The sequence below is a fragment of the Monodon monoceros genome, unplaced genomic scaffold (genome assembly GCF_005190385.1).
Source record: "Monodon monoceros isolate NGI ecotype Baffin Bay Population unplaced genomic scaffold, NGI_Narwhal_1 Super_Scaffold_1, whole genome shotgun sequence".
Taxonomy (NCBI): Eukaryota; Metazoa; Chordata; class Mammalia; order Artiodactyla; family Monodontidae; genus Monodon; species Monodon monoceros.
In genome coordinates, this window is record NW_021703765.1 from 60392093 (window position 1) to 60415391 (window position 23299).

The 23299-nt window shown below is 63.5% G+C and overlaps 1 protein-coding gene across 5 annotated transcripts in view; it reads left to right on the plus strand.

Annotated features, from left to right (window-relative positions):
• The window catches only part of ARVCF (ARVCF delta catenin family member), a 36603-nt gene extending 13316 nt beyond the window's left edge, over positions 1-23287 (plus strand). Inside the window, exons 1-18 of one of the 5 annotated variants that reach the window (XM_029219056.1) lie at positions 3380-3604; positions 11907-12065; positions 12174-12694; positions 13635-14134; positions 14691-14874; positions 15665-15782; positions 16130-16301; positions 16799-16816; positions 17831-17902; positions 19161-19288; positions 19495-19645; positions 19742-19940; positions 20051-20162; positions 20263-20353; positions 20569-20622; positions 20981-21066; positions 21536-21655; positions 22019-23287. In XM_029219056.1, the coding sequence (XP_029074889.1) occupies positions 3395-3604; positions 11907-12065; positions 12174-12694; positions 13635-14134; positions 14691-14874; positions 15665-15782; positions 16130-16301; positions 16799-16816; positions 17831-17902; positions 19161-19288; positions 19495-19645; positions 19742-19940; positions 20051-20162; positions 20263-20353; positions 20569-20622; positions 20981-21066; positions 21536-21643 (2883 nt within the window). In that variant the 5' untranslated portion in view covers positions 3380-3394 and the 3' untranslated portion in view covers positions 21644-21655; positions 22019-23287. Of the gene's footprint in view, positions 1-3376; positions 3605-11906; positions 12066-12173; positions 12695-13634; positions 14135-14690; positions 14875-15664; positions 15783-16129; positions 16302-16798; positions 16817-17830; positions 17903-19160; positions 19289-19494; positions 19646-19741; positions 19941-20050; positions 20163-20262; positions 20354-20503; positions 20623-20980; positions 21067-21535; positions 21656-22018 lie in introns of those variants that run through there. The other 4 variants (XM_029219048.1, XR_003792862.1, XR_003792861.1 and 1 more) reach the window with 4 other exon arrangements.
• The last annotated feature ends 12 nt before the right edge of the window (positions 23288-23299 follow it).

A 23299-nucleotide genomic window follows, 5' to 3' on the forward strand; every position in this document is an offset into this window, starting at 1 on the left:
TTGCCTCTCGAGAAGGCAGTAGCTCTTAGAACATGGGTGCGTGCAGAACTTTGGACCTGCTGCAACCTGCGGGCCAGGAGCCCTCCACCCAGAGCACCGCTGCAGCCGACATGCCCTCTTTCCAGTGCGTGTGTATATGTGTGTGTGTGCGCGCGCACGCGTGACCATTTCCACACTCATCCTTCGCACCTCATCTCTGGGCCACATGCCTTGTTGATGACCTTTTCCCACCTCGAGTTGGGGTTCGGTTTTCCTACTGACTTATATAGTCACCGTATAGATGAAGGATATCACTTTTCTACTGGATGTTGTGAAGACGATCCCAGTATGTTGACAGTATTTTTGTTTTCTTTGTTGTTTTCTCCTACTTCCCATATCATGGAAAATTGCAAACACAACAGTGGAGAGTAGTGTGACATGTCCCCACGTGCCCACGCATCTTCCGCAGCAGTGGAGCCGTGTCTACGTGTACAGTCCCACTTGTTGTCTGTCTGAAACGCTCGCTACACTTGAAAAGCAAGCCACAACCACAGCACGTGGCACTCTTTCTGGATGTTTAGAAATGTTTCATTCTCACAAAGACAAGCTGGTCCTTTTTCCTTGGCAGTTCCTTCCACTGCTTTAAGGTCAAGAACGGACTCTTCCCATCCAAGCCCCCCCTCACCCTGCGACCCCCGCATTACACCAACTACGGGTGACCCTGTGGTCCTGGCCGTGGCACAGTGCCCGTCCTCGTGGGCTTGGCCAGAAGCTGTCCCTGTGGCTGTGGGCACCATCCAACCACAGCAGGGGCGGTAGGGTAAAGATGGGCACTTGCAAGGCCTGAACAGTGCTGGGAGCATGGGGGGGACACCGTGCACTCCCAGGTGGGTGGCCTTCAGCACCCCTGCTGCCTACTTTCCTCCCCATCAAGTGGGTGGGGCCAGGGGTGTGAAAGGAGGCCTCCACCCATAGCCAGTCCCCTACCTCCCCTTGTGAAGGTTGGGGCAGTGGGCAGTGTACCAACAAATGGCCGGTGAGGGGTCAGCACTGGAGCCCAGGCCTCCTGCCAGCCTGACCCGTAGGAAATTCCTCTAATTCCTCAACCCAGATTGGACTCTGTCCCATAATTTGATTTCTGGAGCAGGGTTTAGCTGGACTCCTTCTGAGGAGGAGCGGCTGATTTAGCAGGAAGACGCTGAGTGTGGGCATGGTTTCAGGGGAGGGTGGGCATCTCCTCAGTTCCTCCATATGCCTGCACCCTCATGGGGGAGCGGGCGCTGGTCACAGTGGCGCCCCAGCGGGTTTGGGGGCCCCTTCCCAGGAGTGTTTCTCAGCCTCACCCTTGCTCACCCATTCATCCACCCAACTACCCATCCACTCATTCTTCCTGCCCGCCTCCTATTTTCCCCCCACCCTGCTGCCTCCGTACCCACCCACCCTCCCATGCAGCCCCCTCCTGGCAGCCTCCATACGTCCCCTCACTGTTCATCTGTGTCCCTTTCCACCCGGTCTCCTGCCCTTCCATCCCTCCATCCACCCAACATCCGCCCACCTGGGGCCACTCCTGGGGTGCCTAGGCCTGGACACGTGCCCCAGGACAGGCTGCCTGTGTCTGCATGGCACATTTGTCCCTGTCCTCTTCCTAAATCCACCCCATGGGTGACGGGCAAGCGTGGTGAGGAGCGGCCTCCACCGAGGACTCAGGAAGCTGGTGGCTTGGTCTGGGCAGGGGCGGGAGGGGCCTGCCCAGCAGGCAGTGTGGGGCCCTCGCAGGGGAACAGAGGCTGGGAAGGCATTGGCCAGAGAGGAGAGTGAGGGTCACTGAGGTCCCGCACATGGCACTTCCCTGGCGGCCCCCAGGCCTCCCGGGACAGCAGAGGAAGCAAGTCTGGAGCTGACCTCTACCCAGGATCAGCTGGGTAAAGCATCTTTGAAGTCTCATGGTCCATCTTAAAAATTCATGCATATTTTGCCTTCCGTGTTATCACGTGGGTCTGCAGCCAGCCCACCACCCCCGTGCTGACCACCACCTCTCCCAGCAGGAATTCAGTTCGTTGCTGTTTCATTTGTGTGACAGGTGCTGGGGAAGTGGAGCCCAGCCCTGGACCCACGCTGGTCTCTTCCCTCGATGGGCCTTGATTTCCCCAGCTGTCGCGGGTGCTGAGGGAGTCTCTGTGCTGTCCTTTCACCTTGAAGTGCACCCGCACCCTTGGCCCAGCTGGCACTGGTATGGCCAAGCCCAGCGCTGACCCTTCCTTTCCAGGGCTCTGTCCTTGCAGCTGGTTCCCCAGGGGCCCATGAGCAGCAGAGCTGACCCTTCAGGGGTACTGCCAGCCATGCCCAGGCCCCATGTTGGTATGGCCTTGGCGGGCTGGCCTGGGTCAGGCTTTGTGCTGCACATGGAGCCCCCGCGTGGCCTGCGCCCCACCCGCTGCCGTGCGCCTGGGTCTGAGCACACATACTTCTGCTGCTCTTTGCCCACAAAAAGCAAACATGCTGGTCAGCCAGGGAGCAAGTGGTAAGGAAAAGCGCTGGCTCTGGCTCGTCTTTGCAGCTGCCAAGCCCCCACTGCCCCCACCCGCTCCCCGGGGGCCCACAGGGGCAGCGCTGGGCTGGGGCCCGGGCAGGCCTGACTCTCTCCAGACGCTGGGCCTCAGGCGCCCAGGCCCCTGCCCTCAGCCTCCTTCGGGGTCAGGCGTCAGGCACATGGGCCACTTCTGGACACGGAATCTCAGCCAGGCTGTATGCATGGGGTAGACACCACCCTTGCTCCCAGCCAGCGTGGCTGGAAGTGGAGGTGGGACCACTGGTCTGCAGGCCCGCGTCATCCCCGCACCTGCCTAGGTGGCCCAGAGGCTGCGGAGCAACTTCTCACTCCCTGCCAACTAGTGTGCCAGCTCTGCCGTGCGAGCTGTGTGGCTACAGACAGGTCCCCCACCCTCTCTGGGCCCCAGCGCCCACTTCAGTGAGATGGGCCTGTGCTGGTACCATGAGGGTGGGGTGAACTGGCATGTGCTTTGGACAGCAGAGGGCCTGGGAGGTCTGAGAGCTGGTCACACCAGCTCTTTCTTTCCTTCCCTTCCCTCCCCTCCCCTTCCCTCCCCAGCAGGCTCTGGGACACCCATGGTCCGAGGTTCTGCTGGGCCTGGCAGGAAGCAGGGAGCCCGGGTCAGAGGCCCACACACCACAGGGAGGGAGCCGGCTGCTTCCGGCCAGCCTTGGATTAATGGCTTTTAATTTAGAATTTAATCAATGTGGCTTCTCTCCAGAGAGCTGGATGCTGTGGTCTGGGAGTGAGTCATGTGATCTGTGAGTGGGGTGGGCAGGGGGCCCACGACGGCCTCTCCAGGCCCCCGCCCTGGCCCCACCCTGACTTGCTCTGCTTTGCCTGCAGTCAGCCAGCATCCTGGTCATGGAGGACTGCAACGTGCACTCGGCTGCCAGCATCCTGGCCTCAGTGAAGGAGCAGGAGGCCCGCTTCGAGCGGCTGACACGGGCATTGGAGCAGGAACGGCGCCATGTTGCCCTGCAGCTGGAGCGTGCCCAGCAGCCTGGCATGGGCAGCAGTGGTGTGGGCAGTGGGCAGCCCTTGTCGATGGCCTGGCAACAGCTTGTCCTGCAGGTAACAGCCCAGGGACTCAGGAAGGGTGAAAATGGCCAAGTGGGGAAAAAATCAAGGGGCCTAGGTGGACCACAAGCCAGCATGCAGTGGCTTACTGCACGACCTGGGGCCTTTGGGGAGGGAAAGAAAGTGGGATTCCAACCCCCTTGGGTATGCAGGGCATCATGTGACAAATGGGCAGGACACAGCCCAACCCTCAGAACAGCACTTTCCACTTGTGTGAGCCCTCAGGGCCCAGACAGCTGGGCAGGGTCTGTTCTGGGCAGCTCAGCAGTCAGCCTGGTGACACTGAGGGTTTTGCTTCCATGGAGTCTCTCTGCCTTCGTTGCCTGCATCAGTCAGTGGGTCAGCCCCGGGGGAGGCTTGAGCAGGGCTGAGGCTCTGCCTGCAGCCCAGCAGGTGACTGGCCATTGCCCCTGCTCAGCCCCAGGAGGTGTAGAGCCCAGTCTGCTCTTGGCCAGGCCCTGAGAACTCTGAAGTTGGGATGTACAGTCAGGTCAGGAGGCTTCATGGGGTCCTCTCGACACGAGCTGTGCCCCAGTACCGAACCTTCAGATGGGGCAATAGCGCCTGGCTCCTGGGGTGCTGGTGGGGGAGGAGGGAGTTTGCTGTGATTGTTGCAGTTACTGTGATTGACTGAGATGCAGGGCAGGGCACGGGCAGAGCTCCAGGGAGCCAGACGGGCTGCTGGCTGTGGGGGCCCGGCACATATGTGCTAGTGGCTTGGGGTGGCCTGGACCTCTGTGGCTGGAGGGAAAAGGAGGGGGTTACGGGTCTTGGTGGAGACTGGCCCAGTGCGCTAGCTTCATCTAGCCTGGGCGTTTGGGGCTCAGAAGCAGTGGTCTGTGTCAGGCTGGGGGACCTGGCCAGTAACTGCCCCCAAGCCTTGATGTCCTCATCTACCAGTGGGCGATCCATACGCACGGCCCAGCATGGTCCACAGTCAGAGCTGAAGACACATCTTCAGTGGGCCCATACACACTGGGTAGCTGTCTTTCCAAGCCAGCTGGTGCTCAGGTGGCTGCACAGCCAGTTTATGGGAGGCTGGAACTGAGGCCAGGTGGGTCTACGTATGAGGGCCACCCCTGTGGCCCCCTGGACCCCAGGCATTCCAAAGGGTGAGGCCTGCACCCCCAAATTTGGGGAGCAGAACAGCCCGCTGGGCCACACAGGGACAGTGGCAGCCCATGACCCCAAGGCCACTCTTTAGGCTCCAGGCCCTCTTTCCAGCCCTCCCAGGCCAGAAAGGGCTCTGGCCTCCAGCCCAGAGGGTGCTGCTGAGGGTCAATGCCCCTGTGGGAAGATATTCCCATAGCCTGGAGCTGCCGTGGCCTCCTGAGGGCTGCAGCCTGAAGATCAGGCCACCACCCTCCCCGCCCACTACCCCTTCCCACCCAAGGCCCTCCAAGACCTGCCCTTGGTTTTCTCTCTTGGGAGGAGATGGTTTCTCAGGCTGAGATCAGAGAGAGTGTGTTCCCAGGGCTGTGGCTGGACAAGCAGGGCTGATGGGGAGGCAGCCACATCCAGCGGGCCGGGCCTGGCAGCCTCCATGCCAAACCTGCTTCCCAGACCCATCTCAGCAGGAGGTGCCTAGTGACCCACCTGTGAGCCACGGCTGCCTGGACCTGGTCCTCAGTGTCAGAGCCCGGATCTGTGCAGCTTGGAGGCTGGTGGCAAGGCAGGTAGCTGGGGCTGAGGAGTCGAGAGTCTCGGGGTGCTGCTCCACAGTGCTGGCTGCCTGCCCTTCATCCTCTAGCAGAAAGGGTCGCCTCCTCCAGACACCTGGAGCAGGCTGGCTGGAGCAGGACTGGCCCTCAAGCAATGTGTGTGTGTGTGGAGGCAGGGGACACCTTTAGGGACCTGGCCAACTTTGGGCTGGGCCAAGAGGGGGATGAGGCTAGGGCAGTAACAGATGGTGAAATTTAGGAGAAGACAGAAATGACTCACATGTAAGCATCCAGGCCAAGTTCTCTCAGGGCAGTGGTACAGTCTTCTGCTCCTGCCCCAGGTAGCTCCACGGATGGAAGTTACAGGGGGTCCAGTGGTAAGGACAACTCAAGGGAAACTGAGACTCAGAGGAACATGCAGTGGACACCCAGAGTGCTTGAGCATGCTGGTTGCATGGCCTATGTGCATGGAGTGTCCTAGAAGAGGAGTGGGGTCTGGGGAGAGGCAGGTGGGAAGCAGAAAGCCAAGGCTAAGGCCCCCTCTCTTGCCCAGCCTGCTGAACCTTTGTGGGCCGGCCCAGCTCTGTTCAACCCAGAGCATAAGTCTCTTGTTCTTGGTGTGAGAGCCGTTGCCTTGCGTTTGCGGGGTATGACCCGAGAGGGCCCCAGCCCAGACCCTTCCCTGTGTCTACGCTTCCCTTTGGCCAAGCCAGACCCCCAGGGTGGCTGCACCTCCATGCCAGGCTGCTGGGGGTGGGGAGTGCACCATAGTAGGAGAAGCCCTGATTAACCGTCCCTTCTAGCTACCACTTCCCAATAGGTCAAAGACATGGAAGGGAGAGGATCTGAGGCCAGCTGGGCCCCACAAGCTTTCGCCCAGGGTCACCCAAGAGTTGTGCTCCCTCCCCTCCCTTTGATCTGCTCTGACACCTCTCAGAGGATGGGGGACCCCTGGGCCTCTGTGACTTGATGGGGAGAATCCAAGACAAAGTGGGTCAGTGCAGGCCCGGGTTGAGCTCTGTGGGGACGCTTACTGGGGAGGTGCTGGAGGGTTGGCAAGAGCCTGGAGCCAGATCTAGGAAACCTGAGCGACATCGCCGTCAATACTCTTATAGGCCACCATTTCACAGCTAGGGGAAACTGAGTCGCAGCCGGGATGGGCAGCTTGTGCCAGGAGGGTGGTCTTGCAGGATGCCTTAGCCACACTGGCCCCTGCATTGCCAGAACTGTTTCCTCAACTGCAGGGGTAGGGCTGTGGGCTCTTTTACTGGGGGTAAACCGAGGCCTGGGAAGGAGGACTCGGCGGGAAAATGCTACCTCCGCGGTACGGGGGTGGGGAAGGGGAGCCCTGACTGACCTGACCGCAGGGGCAGAGGGCGACCCCGGCCCAAGGCTGCAGGCAAGACCCGCTCCGCGCCAGTCGGGGCGGGGCTTTGCCCCGCCCAATTGGCCGCCCGCCGCCCCGCCCCTCCCGGGTGAGACCCCAGCCGATTGGCTGCTATCCTCCCCGCCCCAGCTTGGCCCCTCCCGATTGGCTGCTCGCCTCACCGTCCCGCCCCTCCCGATTGGCCGCTGGTCGCGCCTAGCCAGGTCGGCCCCGCGGGGAGCGAGTCCGCCTAACCCGAGCTGAGCGGCCGAGGCACCGCAGCTGAACCCAGTCCAGCCGCCGCCACCAACGGCTCGCGTCCCCCGCGCCCGGCCCGATGCCGGCCGAACTCAGACAGGTTGGAGGGAACTTGGTCCCGGGCGGGGGCACTGTCCCGGGGGCCGGTGGCGAAGGGCGGGGCGCCGGCCCTCCGGGAGGACCCGCTTTTGTTCGTGGAGCCGCCGGCCGGAGGTGGCTATTGTCTGCGCCCCCGGGCAGCGGCCGGGCGGGGCGGCGAAGTGAGCGCGCCACCGGGGGTGCGGGGAGCGGGTGGAGGGGTGGGAGCGGGCGCACCCGGGCCAGCGCCCGGGACAGGTGCCTGGGACGGGGTGGTGGGCAGGGCCTTCCCGAGCAGACCCTCTGCGCGGGTGGGAGGCCGAATCTGGAGAGGGCGGCGCGACTAGGCCTCCCCCAAATTCACGGGGCCCCGGCTCTGGGGGCCGCGCAGGAGCTTCGGAGCTTTAATGCAAGCCGGGTCTGCCGCGGCAGCGCACGTGGAGAGACGGCTGGGGGACTGCCCTGCCCACGTGCGGAGGCGGAGGGGGGCTTCCTCCCAGCACCAGCATGGGGGAAGGCTTGCGGGCAGCCTGCACTCTTGCTCAGAAGAGCGGGGTCCCCTAACAGGCGGGGAAACTGAGGCAGAGTGGAGGAGCAAGAGGTAGGTCTCCTACACACCTGCTCACCTGGACAGCTAGGTGCCTGCCTGCCCCAGAGATGGAGAGGCCAGTTCAGGGGAGCTGGGGGAATGTGGGGCCACTGTGTGCCTGATGGGTGTGGGCTGGGCTTGGGAAAGCTAGGGTGGATGATGGCCCACCTTGCCGTCGCCCACAAGCTTGCTCCCCCAGTCTGCTGGGCACCTACTACCCCTTGGCCTCTTGGCCATTCATCCTGGGCCTGCGCCCTTGCAGGTGGACTGCTGCTGTGGAGCGGGGAGCTCCCGGTCAGCCAGGGCTGGGTTTGCCACTGTGGACACCAAGGGAGAGGACGTCTGTAATGGCCAAGGACTTGCTCCCTGGTGGGAGATGCTTGCCTGTCTTGGCCTGGACTTCATCCAGGATGGCCGCTCTGGATGGGGGGCTGGTATTCCTCCAACCCTCGGTTCATCATCCAGCAGCAGCCGTCGCGTGCTCTCTGAGAGCCTCGACGGGGTTGTGGGAGCCAGGGGTGGGATCCCACCTTATTCTATCCCTTGCGTGTGCTGGTGGGGCTGTGGACAGGGTGGGACAACCACCCCACATCCTGTTCTTCATGATCCAGACCATGGGTGCTCATCTCTCAAGGGCAGACATTGCAGGTGGATCCGTGCCTCTGGGACCCCAGTCCAGCTCACCACCAGTGGTGACTTGGCTTGTTTCCTCTGTCCCCTCCTTCCGCCATTCCCACATGCGCCCCCAGAGGCTGCTGTGGGCTTTTGCCCAGGGGTGGCCCCTCTGTGTCTTGTCCCATGTCTCATTTTTCTGAGCCTCACACACCTTAGATCTGGTCACAAAGTCAAGACTGGCACTACCCCACCTGTCCTGTGGCCTGGACACCCCGGGTCCTTCTTGTTTTCATACAAGAAAGCTGAGCCCAGGTGTGTGACAGGGCCAGAGCCCTCCAGCTCTGGGCCTCTGGAGACCCTCTTGAGAGCAGTGGTTGGGTCCAACTTTCTGAGATACTGGTCACTCCCGCCCCTGCTTGGAGTCCTGGGCTCGGCCCCTCCCACAAGTTCACAGGAGCTCATGGGAAACTCCAGAAGTGTACAGCAGCCCCTTGCTGGTCCAGGCCCAGGGCCCCTGGACCAAGTGGACCATGGATGGGAGGACCATGGGACAGATTTGGGCCCTGGGGAGAGCTGATGGGAGGCTGGACAGTCATCCCAGCGAGAGAGGCAAGGATGATGCCAGGGCAGAGGGAGGGTGAGGCAGTTGACAGGACTTGGCAGAATTTGGGGTGTGGGGAGGCTGCAGGTGTTGTTCATGTCTAGGGTATGAGGGAAATCTGGGGCTGCAGGGCTGGGGGTTCCTGAGGTGGGCCAGCCTGGGTAGGTGGCCATGGGACATGGGGCCCTAGAGCAGGGCCTTGAGGCCAGACGAGGATCCTGGCAGCCTGGTCAGCAGCCTCTGTTGAGAGCTGACTGTGTCCTGGTCAGTCAGTCTGTGACCCCATGTTCTCACCCCAAAGACATTTCAGAGGCCCAAGCCAGGGGTCGACCTTGGGCTCCTTCTACCCTAGGCCCTGGATCCCCCACCTGCCAGCTCTGAGACTCCCATGGTAGATGCTGCATAGGTGGTTGAGAAAATCTGGACATGCAGGTAGAAGGCAGGAGGGGATGTCGGTGCTGGGTGCTGTTGGGAGAGCCTGCGAACTGACGTGCCTGGGCCGGGGAGCTGGGATGGGTGTTCGTGCACATGTGTGTCCAGGTCCCTTTCTGCATGTGTGTGCCCAGGCGTGTGTAACGGGGGCCGGGCCTCCCTGTGATCACCGGCTGACTCACGCTCCCGCGTCCCTGCCCACCGGGGTGAAGTCATCACCATTTTTAGCTCCCTGAGGTCATTTGCCAGTCAGGGCTCTTGGGGCCTTGGGATCCCGCTGCCGGGCTGCCCGGGCTGGGTGTTGGTGGCTGATGCTGCAGGGTTGCCAGGCCTTGTTGGGCCCCTGGTTCTCCTGGACCCCCATCTCCTCTTCCCCCCAATTCTCTATTGTGTCTGCAGGCTGGAGTGAGAAGCAGCAGCCAGGCCCCCCTGGCACTGAGGTCCAAGATGTGCACCCCCAGTGCCACCCTCTAGCAGTCCAAGCCTGGCCAGGGGGTAGTGGCTCTTCTCGGAGAGGGTTAAATATATGCAAATGTATGCATACCTACTAAGGGGTTCGTACTCCTGGCAGTGTCCTGGACAACCTGGTCCCCTCCTGTCAGTCCTGCTCCCTGCACTCCCTGTTCCCTGTGCTTTGTAGCCATGGGGCCTTGCTGCTCCCCCGCTTCCCCGGCTGAGCAGAGAGCTGACTGCCAGCCACACTTTTGCTCCCACAGTTGCCAAGTGCAGATGGGGCGGCCGAGGCCCCAGCAGGGACATGCTGTCCCTGAACCTCTGCTCCAGAACCGCCCCAGCTCCCCAGTACCCTCAGAGAAGAGCCAGGCCACCCTGCCCAGCCGCGTACCAGCGTGTCCCCACCCCAGGCCTCAGTTTACTTCTCTTTCCCAAGGAACAGCATCCTTCCTTCCTGGCCAGGTCCCTGACAGGCATACTACTTGCATTCTAGGACTGAGAAGGCGGCAGCCAAGGCTGTCGCCCCAGAGGGGTGACATGTGACTGAAAGCCCTTCCCTGTGGATGCCTGAAATCCCCCGTTAGCAGTTTGTGCAGTTCTGGGTAGTCCTTTCTCCTCTGTCAGGCCTCAGTTTCTCTTTTTCATAAAATCACATATTGTCCTCCGAAGCCCTGCTTCTGGGGGAGGGGACACATTCTGTGACCTCTTCCTCTGTCACCAGAGCCTGAGGGATGCTCCCAGCAGGTTGGTGCAGGCTTCTCCTGCGACCCCTGAAGAGGCTGCAGGGGCCCAGAACCTTAGCACTGTGTGTATTTGGGGGGACATGCATTCCTTTAGGACAGGACCCCAACCTGGGGAGACTTCACACCCAAGGCCCTCGGGAGGTAGGCCCCGAGGGCAACCCTGGGCACCTTGCCTTGCATGCTCCTGGGCCCGGGGACGGAAAGGTGGCCCTGGGAGCCTTGCCTTGCATGTTCCGGTCCCAGGGACGGGAGCAGAGCAGGGCTCTCTGGTGCCAGGCAGATGCAGGTTGAGCTGCTGGCCTTTCCTGGGCCTCAGCTCCCTGTCTGTGCAGGCCTCAGGGGCCTGGGGCCCAGGCGGGGACCCATCCCACAAGGCACGGGCCTGGGCCCTGGAGCAGGACCTGTCCTCCTGCTGACCCAGCCCTGGCTGCCCGGGAATGTGCTCCCCCGCGCCCGCCCACTGCAGCTTGGGTTTCAGCTCCTACCCGTCCTGGCCAGACACTGATCCTGGGATGTTGGCATGGTGGGGGGGACCCAGGTGGTCAGAGGCCTGGGGTCCCCATGCCACTCAGCATAGCAGGGGTCCAGCCCAGCTGTGCTGTGGGCTGGCCTGTCCTCTCTGAGCCTCAGTTTCCCCACTGGTGAATCTGGCCAGTAGGCCTGTGGGCTTTAGAAGAGCCTCTCTCCAGCACCATCTTGCCTGTGGGGATGTTGGCAAGGGGGGCTGAGAGCTGAGGGCCAAGGCCAGGGAGACCCGGGGGTGTGTGGGGAGGGGACACCAGGGTTCCCATCAAGGATCAGCTGGGCCCACATTGGCCTGAATCTACCCTCTCTGGGCTCTCTGATATGACACCCAGGGCCTCAGTGAGGGGTACCAGCCACTGGCCCGAGTGAGGTAGGGCCAGGCCCTGCCCACTTAGCACCCCAAGAGTATCTGGGCCGGAAGGGGCAAGGGTATTTTGGTGTTCTGAGTGCGCAGGGCATTCTGGGAGTTGGGTATTTCTGTCCTGCGAGGGCGTCTAGCTGGCCTTGGGGATGGCGGGAGCCTGGGTGTGGCCACAGGGAGTCGGTGAACAATGCTGAAATTGCCACCCCCTGCACTCAAGGTTTCTGGGGTGGGCAGGGAGGAGGCACAGGAAAGAGCCATCCTTTAGGGAGGGCACAGGCAGGGGTGATGAGTGACGTCAGGAGAGCGTCCTGTGGGTGCTTGGGCCTCCAGGAGCTGTGGCAGCTGGGCTTACAGCTTAGACAGGGCTGCCCAAGACTGCGCCGCTGGGCCCAAGGCCTTATCCACTAGATCAGCCCGAGGAGGACCTGGGGTGGGGACCAGCCCCTTGGCTTTCAGAGGCAAGAATGTGCTGCTGTCCTCACCAGCCGGGGCTGAGACAGGCCCTGGGGCAGGGGAAGAAGGCCCTCCTGGCATCCAGGCCAGCACGAGCGTCCTTGCCCCAGGGCTGCTGAGCACGGGGTCCTCCCACCAACACCTGCCCCCTTGCCCAGGAGCAGAGCCCGGGCAGCCAGGCCTCTTTGGCCATGATGCCGGAGGCACCTGAGGTGCTGGAGGAGACAGTGACGGTGGAGGAGGACCCTGGCACCCCCACCTCCCATGTGTCCATCGTCACATCGGAAGATGGCACCACTCGTCGCACTGAGACCAAGGTACACCTCGCCCTGGCCTCCTGCGGGCCACCCATTATTCAGGTGGAGGGCTGAGGCCACCCTGGCCTTTCAGGCTGCCAGCCCACAGGCTGCCCCCTCACCCACCAGGTCACCAAGACAGTCAAGACGGTGACCACTCGAACAGTGCGCCAGGTGCCCGTGGGCCCCGATGGCCTCCCCCTGCTGGACGGTGGCCACCCACTGGGCCCCTTCACCGATGGCCCCCTGGACCGACACTTCCTGCTGCGCGGGGGTGGCCCGGCGGCCACACTCTCCCGCACCTGCCTTGGCAGCGGAGGCGGCTTTCCTGACGAGCCCCGCGACGTCCCCAGCTATGGCAGCCTGTCCCGCGGGCTGGGTGTGCGGCCTCTGCGCGGAGGCCCCCTGGGCCCAGGCCCTGGTGATGGCTGCTTCACGCTGCCCAGCCGCCGGGAGGCCTTCCCCGCGGGCCCTGAGCCTGGTCCACCAGCTGGCCGCTCCCAGCCTGAGCGGTTCCAGGCAGAGCCATATGGCTTGGAGGACGACACTCGCAGCCTGGCTGCTGAGGACGAGGGGGGCCCGGAGCTGGAGCCTGACTGTGGCACAGCCGCACGGAGGAGGCCAGACTGTGGGCGGGGCCTGCGCACCAGGTGAGCCCCCATGCGCTATCACTGCCTCCAGGAAGCCTGCCTTCCACTCCTTGCAGAGTACCACACGGGTAGTCTCGCTGCGGTGCTGTGTTAATAACGCACACGTTAGTTTGAATTGGCCTTGGCTCTTGTCAGGGACAGCGGCAAGGGCGGGCTCTGGGCTGTGGGATTGCACTGGGCACCCTCCCTGTGGGTCTGGAGCAAGAGAAGCTGGTGACGCCCCCATGCCTGCTGCCCCTGCTCCAGCCAGATGGCCCGGAAGACACAAGCCCAAGGGACCCAGGGCATTTTTCTGAGCTTGGGCCCCAGCCCCTCCCCCATCACAGGAGCACCCAGAACCCAGGCCCTCGGTCCTTCCCTTCTCTCTGCAGCCTTTGGTTCTGTCTCCCCTGCCCTCAGCTTCTCTGTCTGTCAGGTGGGAACATGACCACTGCCTGGGTCTGGATTATGCTTTGTGGCCACAGGCGAGACACTCGCCCACCCCCAGCCCCAATCCCTCACCTAGGAAGTGGGTTTGACATCTTGTGCCCTGGAGAACTGGTGGCCTGAGGCCCTCAGATGGTCCTACCAGGCTGGCTATGTGCAAGGGGTGCACTAGCCAGACATGGCCTCATGGGGAGGTGGGACCCCAGTCACAGACAGATGTTTCGTAGAAACACATTTAGCTGGGAGTCAGGGAAACTGCCTGGTAATGGGAGTGAGTGAGCTCCCATCTGGGAGGGATACAAGTTCTGATGACATTGGCTGGGGTTTGGCTCTATCACTGGCTGTGAGTTAGTTCTTGCTGGGTCGGGTATGACCCGCAGCACCGACGATGCTCTAGGCTCAGCCCTGCCCCATGGGTTCCTGGTCCCCTGGAGAATGTGTGATGGGGCCGCTTGGGGGCAAGGCCAGCCAGCAGCCGCGAGAGGACGGTCATGCACCGTGCTCACCTGCACAGGGCCTACGAGGACGTGGCGGACGATGGCGGTGAGCTGATGGAGGAGCGGCCCCCCTTCCCAGCCACGACGGCGCCCCTGGCCCAGCCGGAACATGGCAGCCTGGGCAGCCTGGACCGGGCAGTGCGGCGCTCACCCTCGGTGGACAGTGCCCGCAAGGAGCCGCGCTGGCGGGACCCCGAGCTGCCCGAGGTGCTGGCCATGCTGCGGCACCCCGTGGACCCCGTGAAGGCCAACGCGGCCGCCTACCTGCAGCACCTGTGCTTTGAGAACGAGGGTGTCAAGCGCCGCGTGCGGCAGCTGCGGGGGCTGCCGCTGCTTGTGGCCCTGCTGGACCACCCGCGGGCGGAGGTGCGGCGCCGGGCCTGTGGGGCACTGCGGAACCTCTCGTATGGCAGGGATGCTGACAACAAGGCCGCCATCCGGGACTGCGGCGGTGTGCCTGCCCTGGTGCGCCTGCTGCGGGCTGCCCGGGACAGCGAGGTCCGCGAGCTCGTCACAGGTGAGGCGCCTGGCCGCCTGCGTCGCGGTTCAGTCGGGAGTCAGGTTTAGGTACTGTGTCAGGTCTCTACCGCTGGACTTGGCCGCCACAGGTGGGGCTGGCGCTGGCCCCCTCCCCGCCAGCTCCCATGTCCCCACCATGACTACTCTGGGTCCTGCCTCTCTGGCTCTCTGGCCCCCCCAGCAGGGCAGTCGTGGGGACCATGGCTGGTCAGGGTCGTGTGATGATCCCCTCTTGGCGTGGCCCCAGGAGCATAGTCCCACCTGCCTGGGTGGCTGGGAAGGGGTGGGGAAAAGGCACATGCCAGCTCCAGGCTCCCTGCCAGCCCCTCCTGTGTCCTGGCCTCTAGGGGGCTCCTTCCCCCCCCGGGGAGCCCCCTCTCAGTGTGGCATGTGCATCTCACCCACACCAGAGCAGCACCCAGGGCCTCTTGTGGCTTTTGTCACTCCTGTCTTCCGGCGTGAGCTGGGGCCTGAAGAGGGCGGGGTGGATCCTGAGCTGGTCCTGTGGGGACAGTGCCTGTGGTCAGCACTGGTGGGTCGATGGCACCCTGCAGGCACACTCTGGAACCTGTCGTCCTACGAACCCCTGAAGATGGTCATCATTGACCACGGCCTGCAGACGCTGACCCATGAGGTCATTGTGCCACACTCGGGCTGGGAGCCAGAGCCCAACGAAGACTCCAAGCCACGGGATGCTGAGTGGACGACTGTCTTCAAGAACACATCAGGCTGCTTGAGGTGTGTGTGGGGCCTTGCTCAGGTGCCCCTCGAAGCCTCCCAGGGCTGTTCCCACCCAAGGAGGCAGGAGCCAGGCACCAGAGCCTGCATGCACACCTGGGGACAGCTGTCCTAGGAATAGCCACGTCCCTGTGTCCCAGATAACATGGAAGACAGCTAGCCACCCAGGCCTCGGCGTCAGAGCCAGGTCACAGTTTCTGCCCGAGTCCCGAGAATGTGCCTGATGGGGCTGTACTCACCCCCACAGGCAGCCTCTGGATGTCTGCCACCCTCCCATGTACCCCTGCTCCATCCCTGCCCAGCTTCGACCCATCCCTGTGACACCCAGGGAAGGGGAGCTAGGATCCTCCTCTCCAGTCTGCCTCAGAGGCCTCATCCCACCTCCTTGTGACCCCTGCCCACCCCCCACCACCCTTGGAGGCCCTGCAGAGACCCCACAGGCAGTCCTGCGTCCCCTCGGTCCTGTCTGTCCATCAGGATATCCCCCCATGGCCCTCTGGGGTCCTTAGCACAGGGTGGAGCCCTGAACAGCACAGATTCAGGCGTCTGGATCCACTTCTGTCCCTTTGCAGTTCAGCTGGGAGTCAGGGGAGCCCCCCACCCCACACAGATGCCAGGCCAGGGCCCCCTCCTGGGGTCTTAGCAGTCAGGCCATTGCTGCTTCACCTTCACTGCTAGCCTCTTGTCATCTGCTAGCAGCCCTGACGGCATGGCACAGAGCACGTTCTGCAGATAAGATGAGACCCCGGAGCTGGAGCTGGGGTCACAGGGCTTGCTCTTGGCCACACAGGAATGTGAGCTCAGATGGTGCAGAGGCCCGGCGGCGACTCCGTGAGTGTGAGGGGCTGGTGGACGCACTCCTGCACGCCCTGCAGTCGGCCGTGGGCAGGAAGGACACGGACAACAAGGTAGGCGGGGAGGCCCTGGCAGGCCCCAGGCAGGGTCAGTATCGCAGCCTCCCATGAAGGGTCGGGGAACGGAGCAGGAGCCCTGGACTATCCAGGTGGCACAGGGGACGGGTGTGTGGTGCGGGGCAGCAGGTGTGCCCTGAAGCCCTGGACCAGGTCCCGCGTGTGGTAGGTGCTCCCCCCTCCTTCCTCAGCCCCTCCCTGGGTTTCGCCCGAGTGGGCCCCTAACCCAGGCCTCCCCATCCTACACCCGGTCCCTTCTGCACTCACGAGCTGTGGCATCTTCCCTGGGGGAGCGGTCAGTGTCCCGTGCCCCCCAGCGGTACCCTAGCCCCCTCTCCCTGCAGTCAGTGGAGAACTGCGTGTGCATCGTGCGGAACCTCTCCTACCACGTGCACAAGGAGGTGCCGGGGGCTGACAGGTACCAGGAGGCCGAGCCCAGGCCCCCGGGCAGTGCCATGGGTGCCCAGCGCCGGAGGAGGGAGGACGCCGGCTGCTTTGGTGGCAAGAAGGCCAAAGGTGTGTGGGTGGGACTGGGGTGCTGCTCTAGGACCCCCGACCCTGCCAAGCCGAAGGCCCTCCACACCCACCGGGGACACGTTCAGGGAGCCAAGGAGGGTGCCCAGGACCACCTGTGCAGTGGTCCCCCCTGGTGCCTGGACCCAGGCCCTCAGCTCCAGGAAGGGCCTGGGGGCCCAAGTTTGGAAGTGCCGAGGACAGCGCCGCCTCCTGGCATTGGCAGGACACCCGAGGACCCTGGGGAGCCCAGGGGGCAGCACCCCACCTGCCTCACCCCGTCCCTACCTCGGGTGTAGCTGCCAGGGGTCTGTACACTGCCTTCACCTGCCCCACTGCGTTGGCCTTTTCTGATCCCCGTCCCACTTGTGGGCACTCAGCCCCCAAAAGTAATCGGGGTGAGAGTCCCCGTCCCTCTGTCCTACACTTCCTGGGAGGGAATGGGGGTGCTGCCCGCTCAGGCTCCTCTCCTCTCTCCTGTGCTTCCTCCGGCCGCCCAGAAGAGTGGTTCCATGAAGGTAAGTCCCTGTTTGTCCTGCCATGCAGGCCTGGCGGGTGCAGTGGGCACCAGGGACCCCTTCCCGCCCCCATTGCTCAGGCAGCCATCTCCATGACAACTGCAGGACCTTTCATCCTTGGGAAGTCCTGATCCCAGTTCCTTCTCCAGGCAGCCATCTCCATGGCAACTGTGTGGACATGACAACTGCAGGAATGTCAGCCTGGGGCTGTTTGGGAGGCCGAGGGGCTGTCCCTCTGTAACCTCAGAGCCGAGGGTGGATAGGGCCTGGGCATGTCCATTCCCAGGGGCACTGGGGAGCAGGGTCTGCCCCTCTGATGGGATGGGCCAGGTGTGGCTCAGATGGAGGGACCATGCAAATGCCCCAGGAGGCTGGGTAGGGCAGGCCCCTGATTGTCTGAACTCAGCTCTGCCTTCCAGGAAGGGGAAGGTTCCTCATCTGAGCGGGAGGGCAGCCGGGAGGTGGTGAGCTGGCTCTCACGGAGGTGTGCAGGCCGAGGCTGACGGGTGTTAGGTGGGGCTGCTGCAGGGGCCTGCGAGTGGGGGGTCTCCTGGCCAGCAGAGCCCAGGCCTGGGTCCTGGCCCCAGACAGGGGCAAGTTTCCCCATGAGTGGGATTCTTGGCTCCAGCCCTGCCTCACTGTGCAGCCAGGCAAGTCCTGTCCCTGCCAGCCCTTGGCTTCCCTGTCTGCACCTCCCTGCCCCAGTCTGGGCTCCTGGGCCCCTCAGTTCACACACATGGTGGGCCCAAGGAGCCCATCGGGAGGATCTGCAGTGCAGCTCCCAGCACCCGATGGAGGATGAGCCCTGGCAGCTCAGGCAGGGCTCGGACCTCCCTAGGCCTAACTGCTACCACTGCCCTTTGGGCAGAGCTGCCTGCCTGGACTCAGAGCAGTGCTCTGTTCTCAGGCCTCTTGGTGCCCAGTCTTGGATGTGGGGGTGCTGTCCCCGCCCCTCCTGACACATACCTGCACCCTGCAGGGTCCACCTCACCTCCCACTGCTCTTCTGTTCCAGGAAAGAGGGATGGTGAGATGGACCGGAACTTTGACACTCTGGACCTACCCAAGCGGACTGAGGCTGCCAAAGGTGAGCAGTGGGAGGTGGAATCCAGGCCCAGGCCTGTCCAGGAGTTAAGCTTTGTACCACCAAACGGCTGAAGGGCCTTGGGGATCTCGTGGGGAAACTGAGGCCTACAGGTGTCGGGTTCCTCAGAGGACTGTGCAGTCCCTGGGCACCTGCTCAGGGCTCAGAATCAGGGTCTGTGCCACAGGTCATTTCAGGCAGGGTGTGGGCGCAGAGGCAGGGAGGAGCCAAGCACTTGCCAGGTCACATAGCACATGAGAGGCTGGCAGGGATTGGAGTGAGGGCTAGCTGGGCAGGGCCTCCTGTGCCAGCCGAGGAGCCCGGGTTCACTCCTAGGGATTTTGGAGCCCCGAGGTGCAGTCAGATCCAGTTGGGAGGCTGGGCAAGATCACTCAGATCATGTGGGGGAGTGGTTCAAGCTTCTCGCTCCCTGTGTCCATCGGAGCCCCACTCTGTGTGGCACTTCTCTGTGCACTGGGAATCCAGCCTGGGCGAGAGAGGTCTGCCCTGCAAGCCCAGATGCCCAAGAGCAGGGTGCAGCAGCGCAACCGTGGGAGGTCTGGGGGGAAGCATCACAGGCAGAGGGACCAGCCCATGCAAATGCCCTGCAGGGGCAAGTGCTTGGAGCATTTGGGGGACAGGAGGCTGGAGTGGAGGGAGTATGGGACATGAGAACTGGAGAAGGGGTGATGACATGTGGGGCGTGCGGGGGAGGGGAGGAAATGTCCAGGGACACAGAAGCCTAAATGTGGGGGCAGACTTGGAAGGCTGCTCCGCCCTCCTCTCTGGAGCACTGTGGGGTGGCTCTGCTGCCAGGCTGGAGCCTCAATTGATGAGGGACGAGGAGTGGTTGAGTGGCTCCGACAGGGAGGGTGGGCCTTATATACGGGTGGGGGGGCTGTTGCTAGGGAGTCTGAGTCCTGTTGCTAGGGGAGCAGCTGTGGTTACTGCCTCCCTCCCCACCCCAGGCCTCCCGGAAGCTCCAGCATCAGGCAGGTCCCATTTCTTTGGCAGTGGGGTCAAGGAAGAATGACCTCGCCTAAACCCACTGCTACCTCAGAGCTTGGGTTGATTGCCTTGTGAAGTGGGAAGGCTTTTTACTCTTCGGTGGCTAAGGGGTGAACATGTTGCTGCTAAACATTCCTGATGATGCCACAGCCATACTGGGCCACAGCTCGCCCTTCCCTGGGAGGGCTGAGGAGGGGGTAGGGGGTGATGGGGCGGCCTGGGTGACTGTGGGCTGCGGGTGCTCCGTGCACAGGCTTCGAGCTGCTGTACCAGCCCGAGGTAGTGCGTCTCTACCTGTCCCTCCTGACGGAGAGTCGGAACTTCAACACTCTGGAGGCCGCAGCCGGTGCCCTGCAGAACCTCAGTGCTGGCAACTGGGTGGTGAGAGGCCAAGCCTGGCAGGGAGGAGGCCGAGGGAATCCCAGGAGCATTCCCGGTGGAGATGGTGGGGGAGCTGCTGGGGGAGGGCTTTGTCAGGCGGGGGAGAAGAACAGTCCAGCCGGAGGAGTGGTCAGGGCTCAGGTAGGCGAGTGTCTTGGTGTGTGCGGCGCGGCCAGCACTGAGCACACCTCGCACCCCCGCCGCAGTGGGCCACGTACATCCGCGCCACTGTGCGCAAGGAGCGTGGGCTGCCGGTGCTGGTGGAGCTGCTGCAGTCGGAGACCGACAAGGTGGTGCGCGCCGTCGCCATCGCCCTGCGCAACCTCTCGCTGGACCGGCGCAACAAGGACCTCATCGGTGAGGGCGGGGACGGGGGTCTGGGGCCCGGGCCACCCGCTCCTCGCGGCCCCCCTCCTGCCGGCACCGGAGTGTCCTTACAGCCCCTGCCTGCAGGGAGCTACGCCATGGCCGAGCTCGTGCGAAATGTGCGCAGCGCGCAGGCACCCGCACGGCCCGGGGCCTGTCTGGAGGAGGACACAGTGGTGGCCGTGCTCAACACCATCCACGAGATCGTGTCTGACAGCCTGGACAACGCGCGCTCGCTGCTGCAGGCCCGCGGCGTGCCTGCGCTGGTGGCACTTGGCGCCTCCAGGTGGGTGGGTGGGGCTTAGGTGGGCAGGAGGTGCCCCCAGGTGGGCGGGGCCTAGGTGGGGGCAGAGCAGGGCCGTCTTGGCCAGACACTGACCCCAGCCCGGACCGCAGCCAATCGGTGCGCGAGGCGAAGGCCGCATCCCATGTGCTGCAGACGGTGTGGAGTTACAAGGAGCTACGTGGTGCTCTGCAGAGGGACGGCTGGACCAAGGCGCGCTTCCAGGTTCGGCCCACCCGGCCCTTCTCTCTCACTTCACCCAGGCTGGGTACCCCGTGGGAGCACCCCGACCCACCCCGTCTGTTATGTGCCCTCCTCCCCCTAGTCGGGTTCTGCTAATGCCAAGGGCCCCAAGGCACCACCGAGTCCCGGAGGCTTGGACGATAGCACACTGCCGCTGGTGGACAAGAGCCTGGGTGAGTATGAGGCAGGGGTCCATCCTGAGGTTCAGGAATGTCCTTCCACCCTGCTGAGGGGTAGAGGGAGGCCGACCTTCTTCCAGGAAGATGGCCCCCTCCCTTCCCCTCCCCAATCCTCTCCACCCGTGGTGTTCACCTTGGCACCAGGCTGAGGCCAGCCCTGGTCCCCTGCCACCGATGCAACCAGCCAGCCACCCGCTCGTACCTTGCAGACGGCGAGAAGCCAGGCAGCCGGGACGTGATCCCCATGGAGGCACTTGGCCCAGGTGAGGGCAGGTGCAGGTACAGGCTGCTTATACTCTGTGTGGGGAGGACCTTCCGAGGAGGTGTCGTTGGAAAAAAGATTTGGTTTAGGGGTGCTCAGGGGTGAGGGGTGGGGCAGCCAGGGAGGGGTCACTGCCCAGCCAGGGTGTCCTGTCTGGCAGCTGAGGGGGCAGCTGGAGGGTTCTGAGTTGCTGGTGGGGAACAGGGGAGAGGCTGCAAGGCCCACCGCACGGGAGGGGCCGTGAGAAGGCCTGGCTCAGAGCGGGCTAGGTGGGGGCCCTCTCCAGATGCATCCTGGGCTGAGAGGGAGATCCATGCCTGGTGCCTGCCTCAGAGTCCTCTCCTGCCTCCATCCCACAGATGGATACTCCGCCGTTGACCGGAGGGAGTGCAGGGCTCGAGGCAGTGAACCTGCAGGGGAGGCCTCTGAGAAGGAATCGTTGAAAGTGAGTGGCTGTGGGCAGGTGTCCAGGGAGGTGGTGTGTCCGGGGGTCACCTGGAGAGGGGCCCAGGCAAGGTTTGGTCTGGGGCCTGGGGTGGGGCTCACCTGCAGGGCAGTTGGGCTAGGAGACCCGTTCGGGATGTGGCCCTTCTGCCTCGGGAACCTCACGTCAGAGCCAGCCTGTGGGTGCAGGTGGTTAAAAACTCGCACCCGCTGGGAGGGAGGGGCCGGGACAGAGGGCGCATCTGCACCCTCCTCTGCATGGTCTTGCCTCCAGGGCAGCCCCTGCCATCTGCTCTGTGCCAACCCTGCCTCTCCGAGCCCCGCTGGTTCGGCTCCCCCGGCCCTCAGGCCTCTCCTCGCGTGCACCCCGGCTCTCACCCTGCCCTGCTGACCAGCCCAGCCCCAACTTGCCAGCTCGGACTAACCTGCTCTGTTCTGCCTCTAACGCCCTCCTGCCCACCGCCCTGCAGCCCGACCCCGGCAGGAAGGTTCCTCCTCCCGGGCCCAGCAGACCCGCGGTCAGGCTGGTGGACGCCGTGGGGGATGCTAAGCCTCAGCCTGTTGACTCCTGGGTCTAGCTTGCATGCCTGGTACGTTCTTGTTCTCATCTGGTGTTCGTCCTCTGGGCGGGGCCTTCTCTCCATCCGGTCTGCCTGCCTGCCTGCTCCACTCTCTGCACGCTCCCCGCAGGGCCACCTCGAGCTCAGCAGGCCTGAAGGCCCAGCGGAGGGAAGCCCAGGCTGGGGGCTGAGGGAGGGGCTCCCTGGCCTGCAGCCTGACTCAGGCCCTGTGCCATCAGGGCCTGGAGGTCACGGGGTGAGAACAGGGGTGGTCCACACCTTCCAATGCCCCCAGCACAGGGCCCCCCGAGGACCACCCGAGGCAGCCGCCTTCACCCACGCGTCCATCGCCCTGCTACCAGGCCTGCTCAGCCTTCCCCTCTTCCTCCTCAGGGCCTGGGCCCAGCCGTTTGCTCTTAGGGTCGGATCTCGGAAGAAGGGACCTCGGGGAAAGGACCTCCAGGCGGCCTGCGCAGACCCCGCCGTGGAGCTGGGAGCCCCTGGCGGCGGGGGTAGGCAGCTCCTCTTTCCCTGGAGCTGTGGGTTCTGGACACACCTGCCCTCCCACCCTCGCTCCCCCCTTCTAACTCCCAGGCGAGTTAGTTTACTGATATGGTGCTGTGTGCCAGTGGGAGCCCGGTGGGGCCCAGGGCCGGGCACCTGGCTTTGCTTTGGGGCTGGCGGGGCCCCTGAGGAGCTGGGTGGGGGTGGGCCCCTGGGGCCCCGCAGCCAGGCAGGGAGGGGGCTCAGTGAAGGGAGTCTGAACCCAAGGGTGGAGGGGTTTCCCTGGGCCCTGAGTGGGAGGCGACCTACAGAGAGGCTTTGGAGGGCCCCGCCCACCCCCGGATGCCTGGAGCGCCTTCCCTGCTCGGCTCTGGCCCCTGAGTAGCGCCTCTGGGACTGACCTTTGGCAGCAGCAGTGGGGGACTGCTGTTCAGTGCCTGCTGTTTGTGACTTAAAAACAAGAAAAACACTAATGAAAACGATTAAAAACAAAACCAAAATAAGACTATGGGTAAACATCTAAATTTTTGTAAGAAAAATTAAAAATTAAAAAAACAACAAAGGAACCTCCTGTCTTCCGAGGCTCAGCTCTCTCCGTGAGCTGCTCCCATCGTTTGCTGGGTGTCAGAGGTGGCCCTCGGTGTGTGTCTGCTGTGTCCAGCAGGGTTTCAGCTCCGAGTCCCCAGGGTTGTTGTCCCACATGCGTCCTCTTTCTACACACAAAGAGGAGTGGGCTTGATCCTGGGTGGTTAGCTGGGTCCTGAGGCCTGGGGTGGAGTCCTGGCCAGTGGCTGGTCTTGGGCACAGGTGGGCCTCAACCAGGAGGGGTGATCCTGGGGTCTAGGACCCCACCCTCTGCTGGGGCCCAAGGGAGCCTCCGAGGTGGCCAGAGGTCCAACCACTTGGGGGCCTTGGGGCTGGAGCACCAGGTCAGAGCTGGGGGCACCTGTGGATTTAGGTGGATGCAAACCAACTCTGCTTCATCCCTTGCCAGCTGGGCACATGCAGAAGTGCTGCAGCTGGTCTGAGTCTACTCTCTCTTCCCCAAACAAGGCCGAGTGGGACTGGGGACGGTGCTTCCCCTCAGAGCCACACACGGGCCCCAAAAGGCTGGGCACTGGACAGACCACATCTGGCACTGCTGTAGGGCCGTGTCCACCTTCCCCAGCA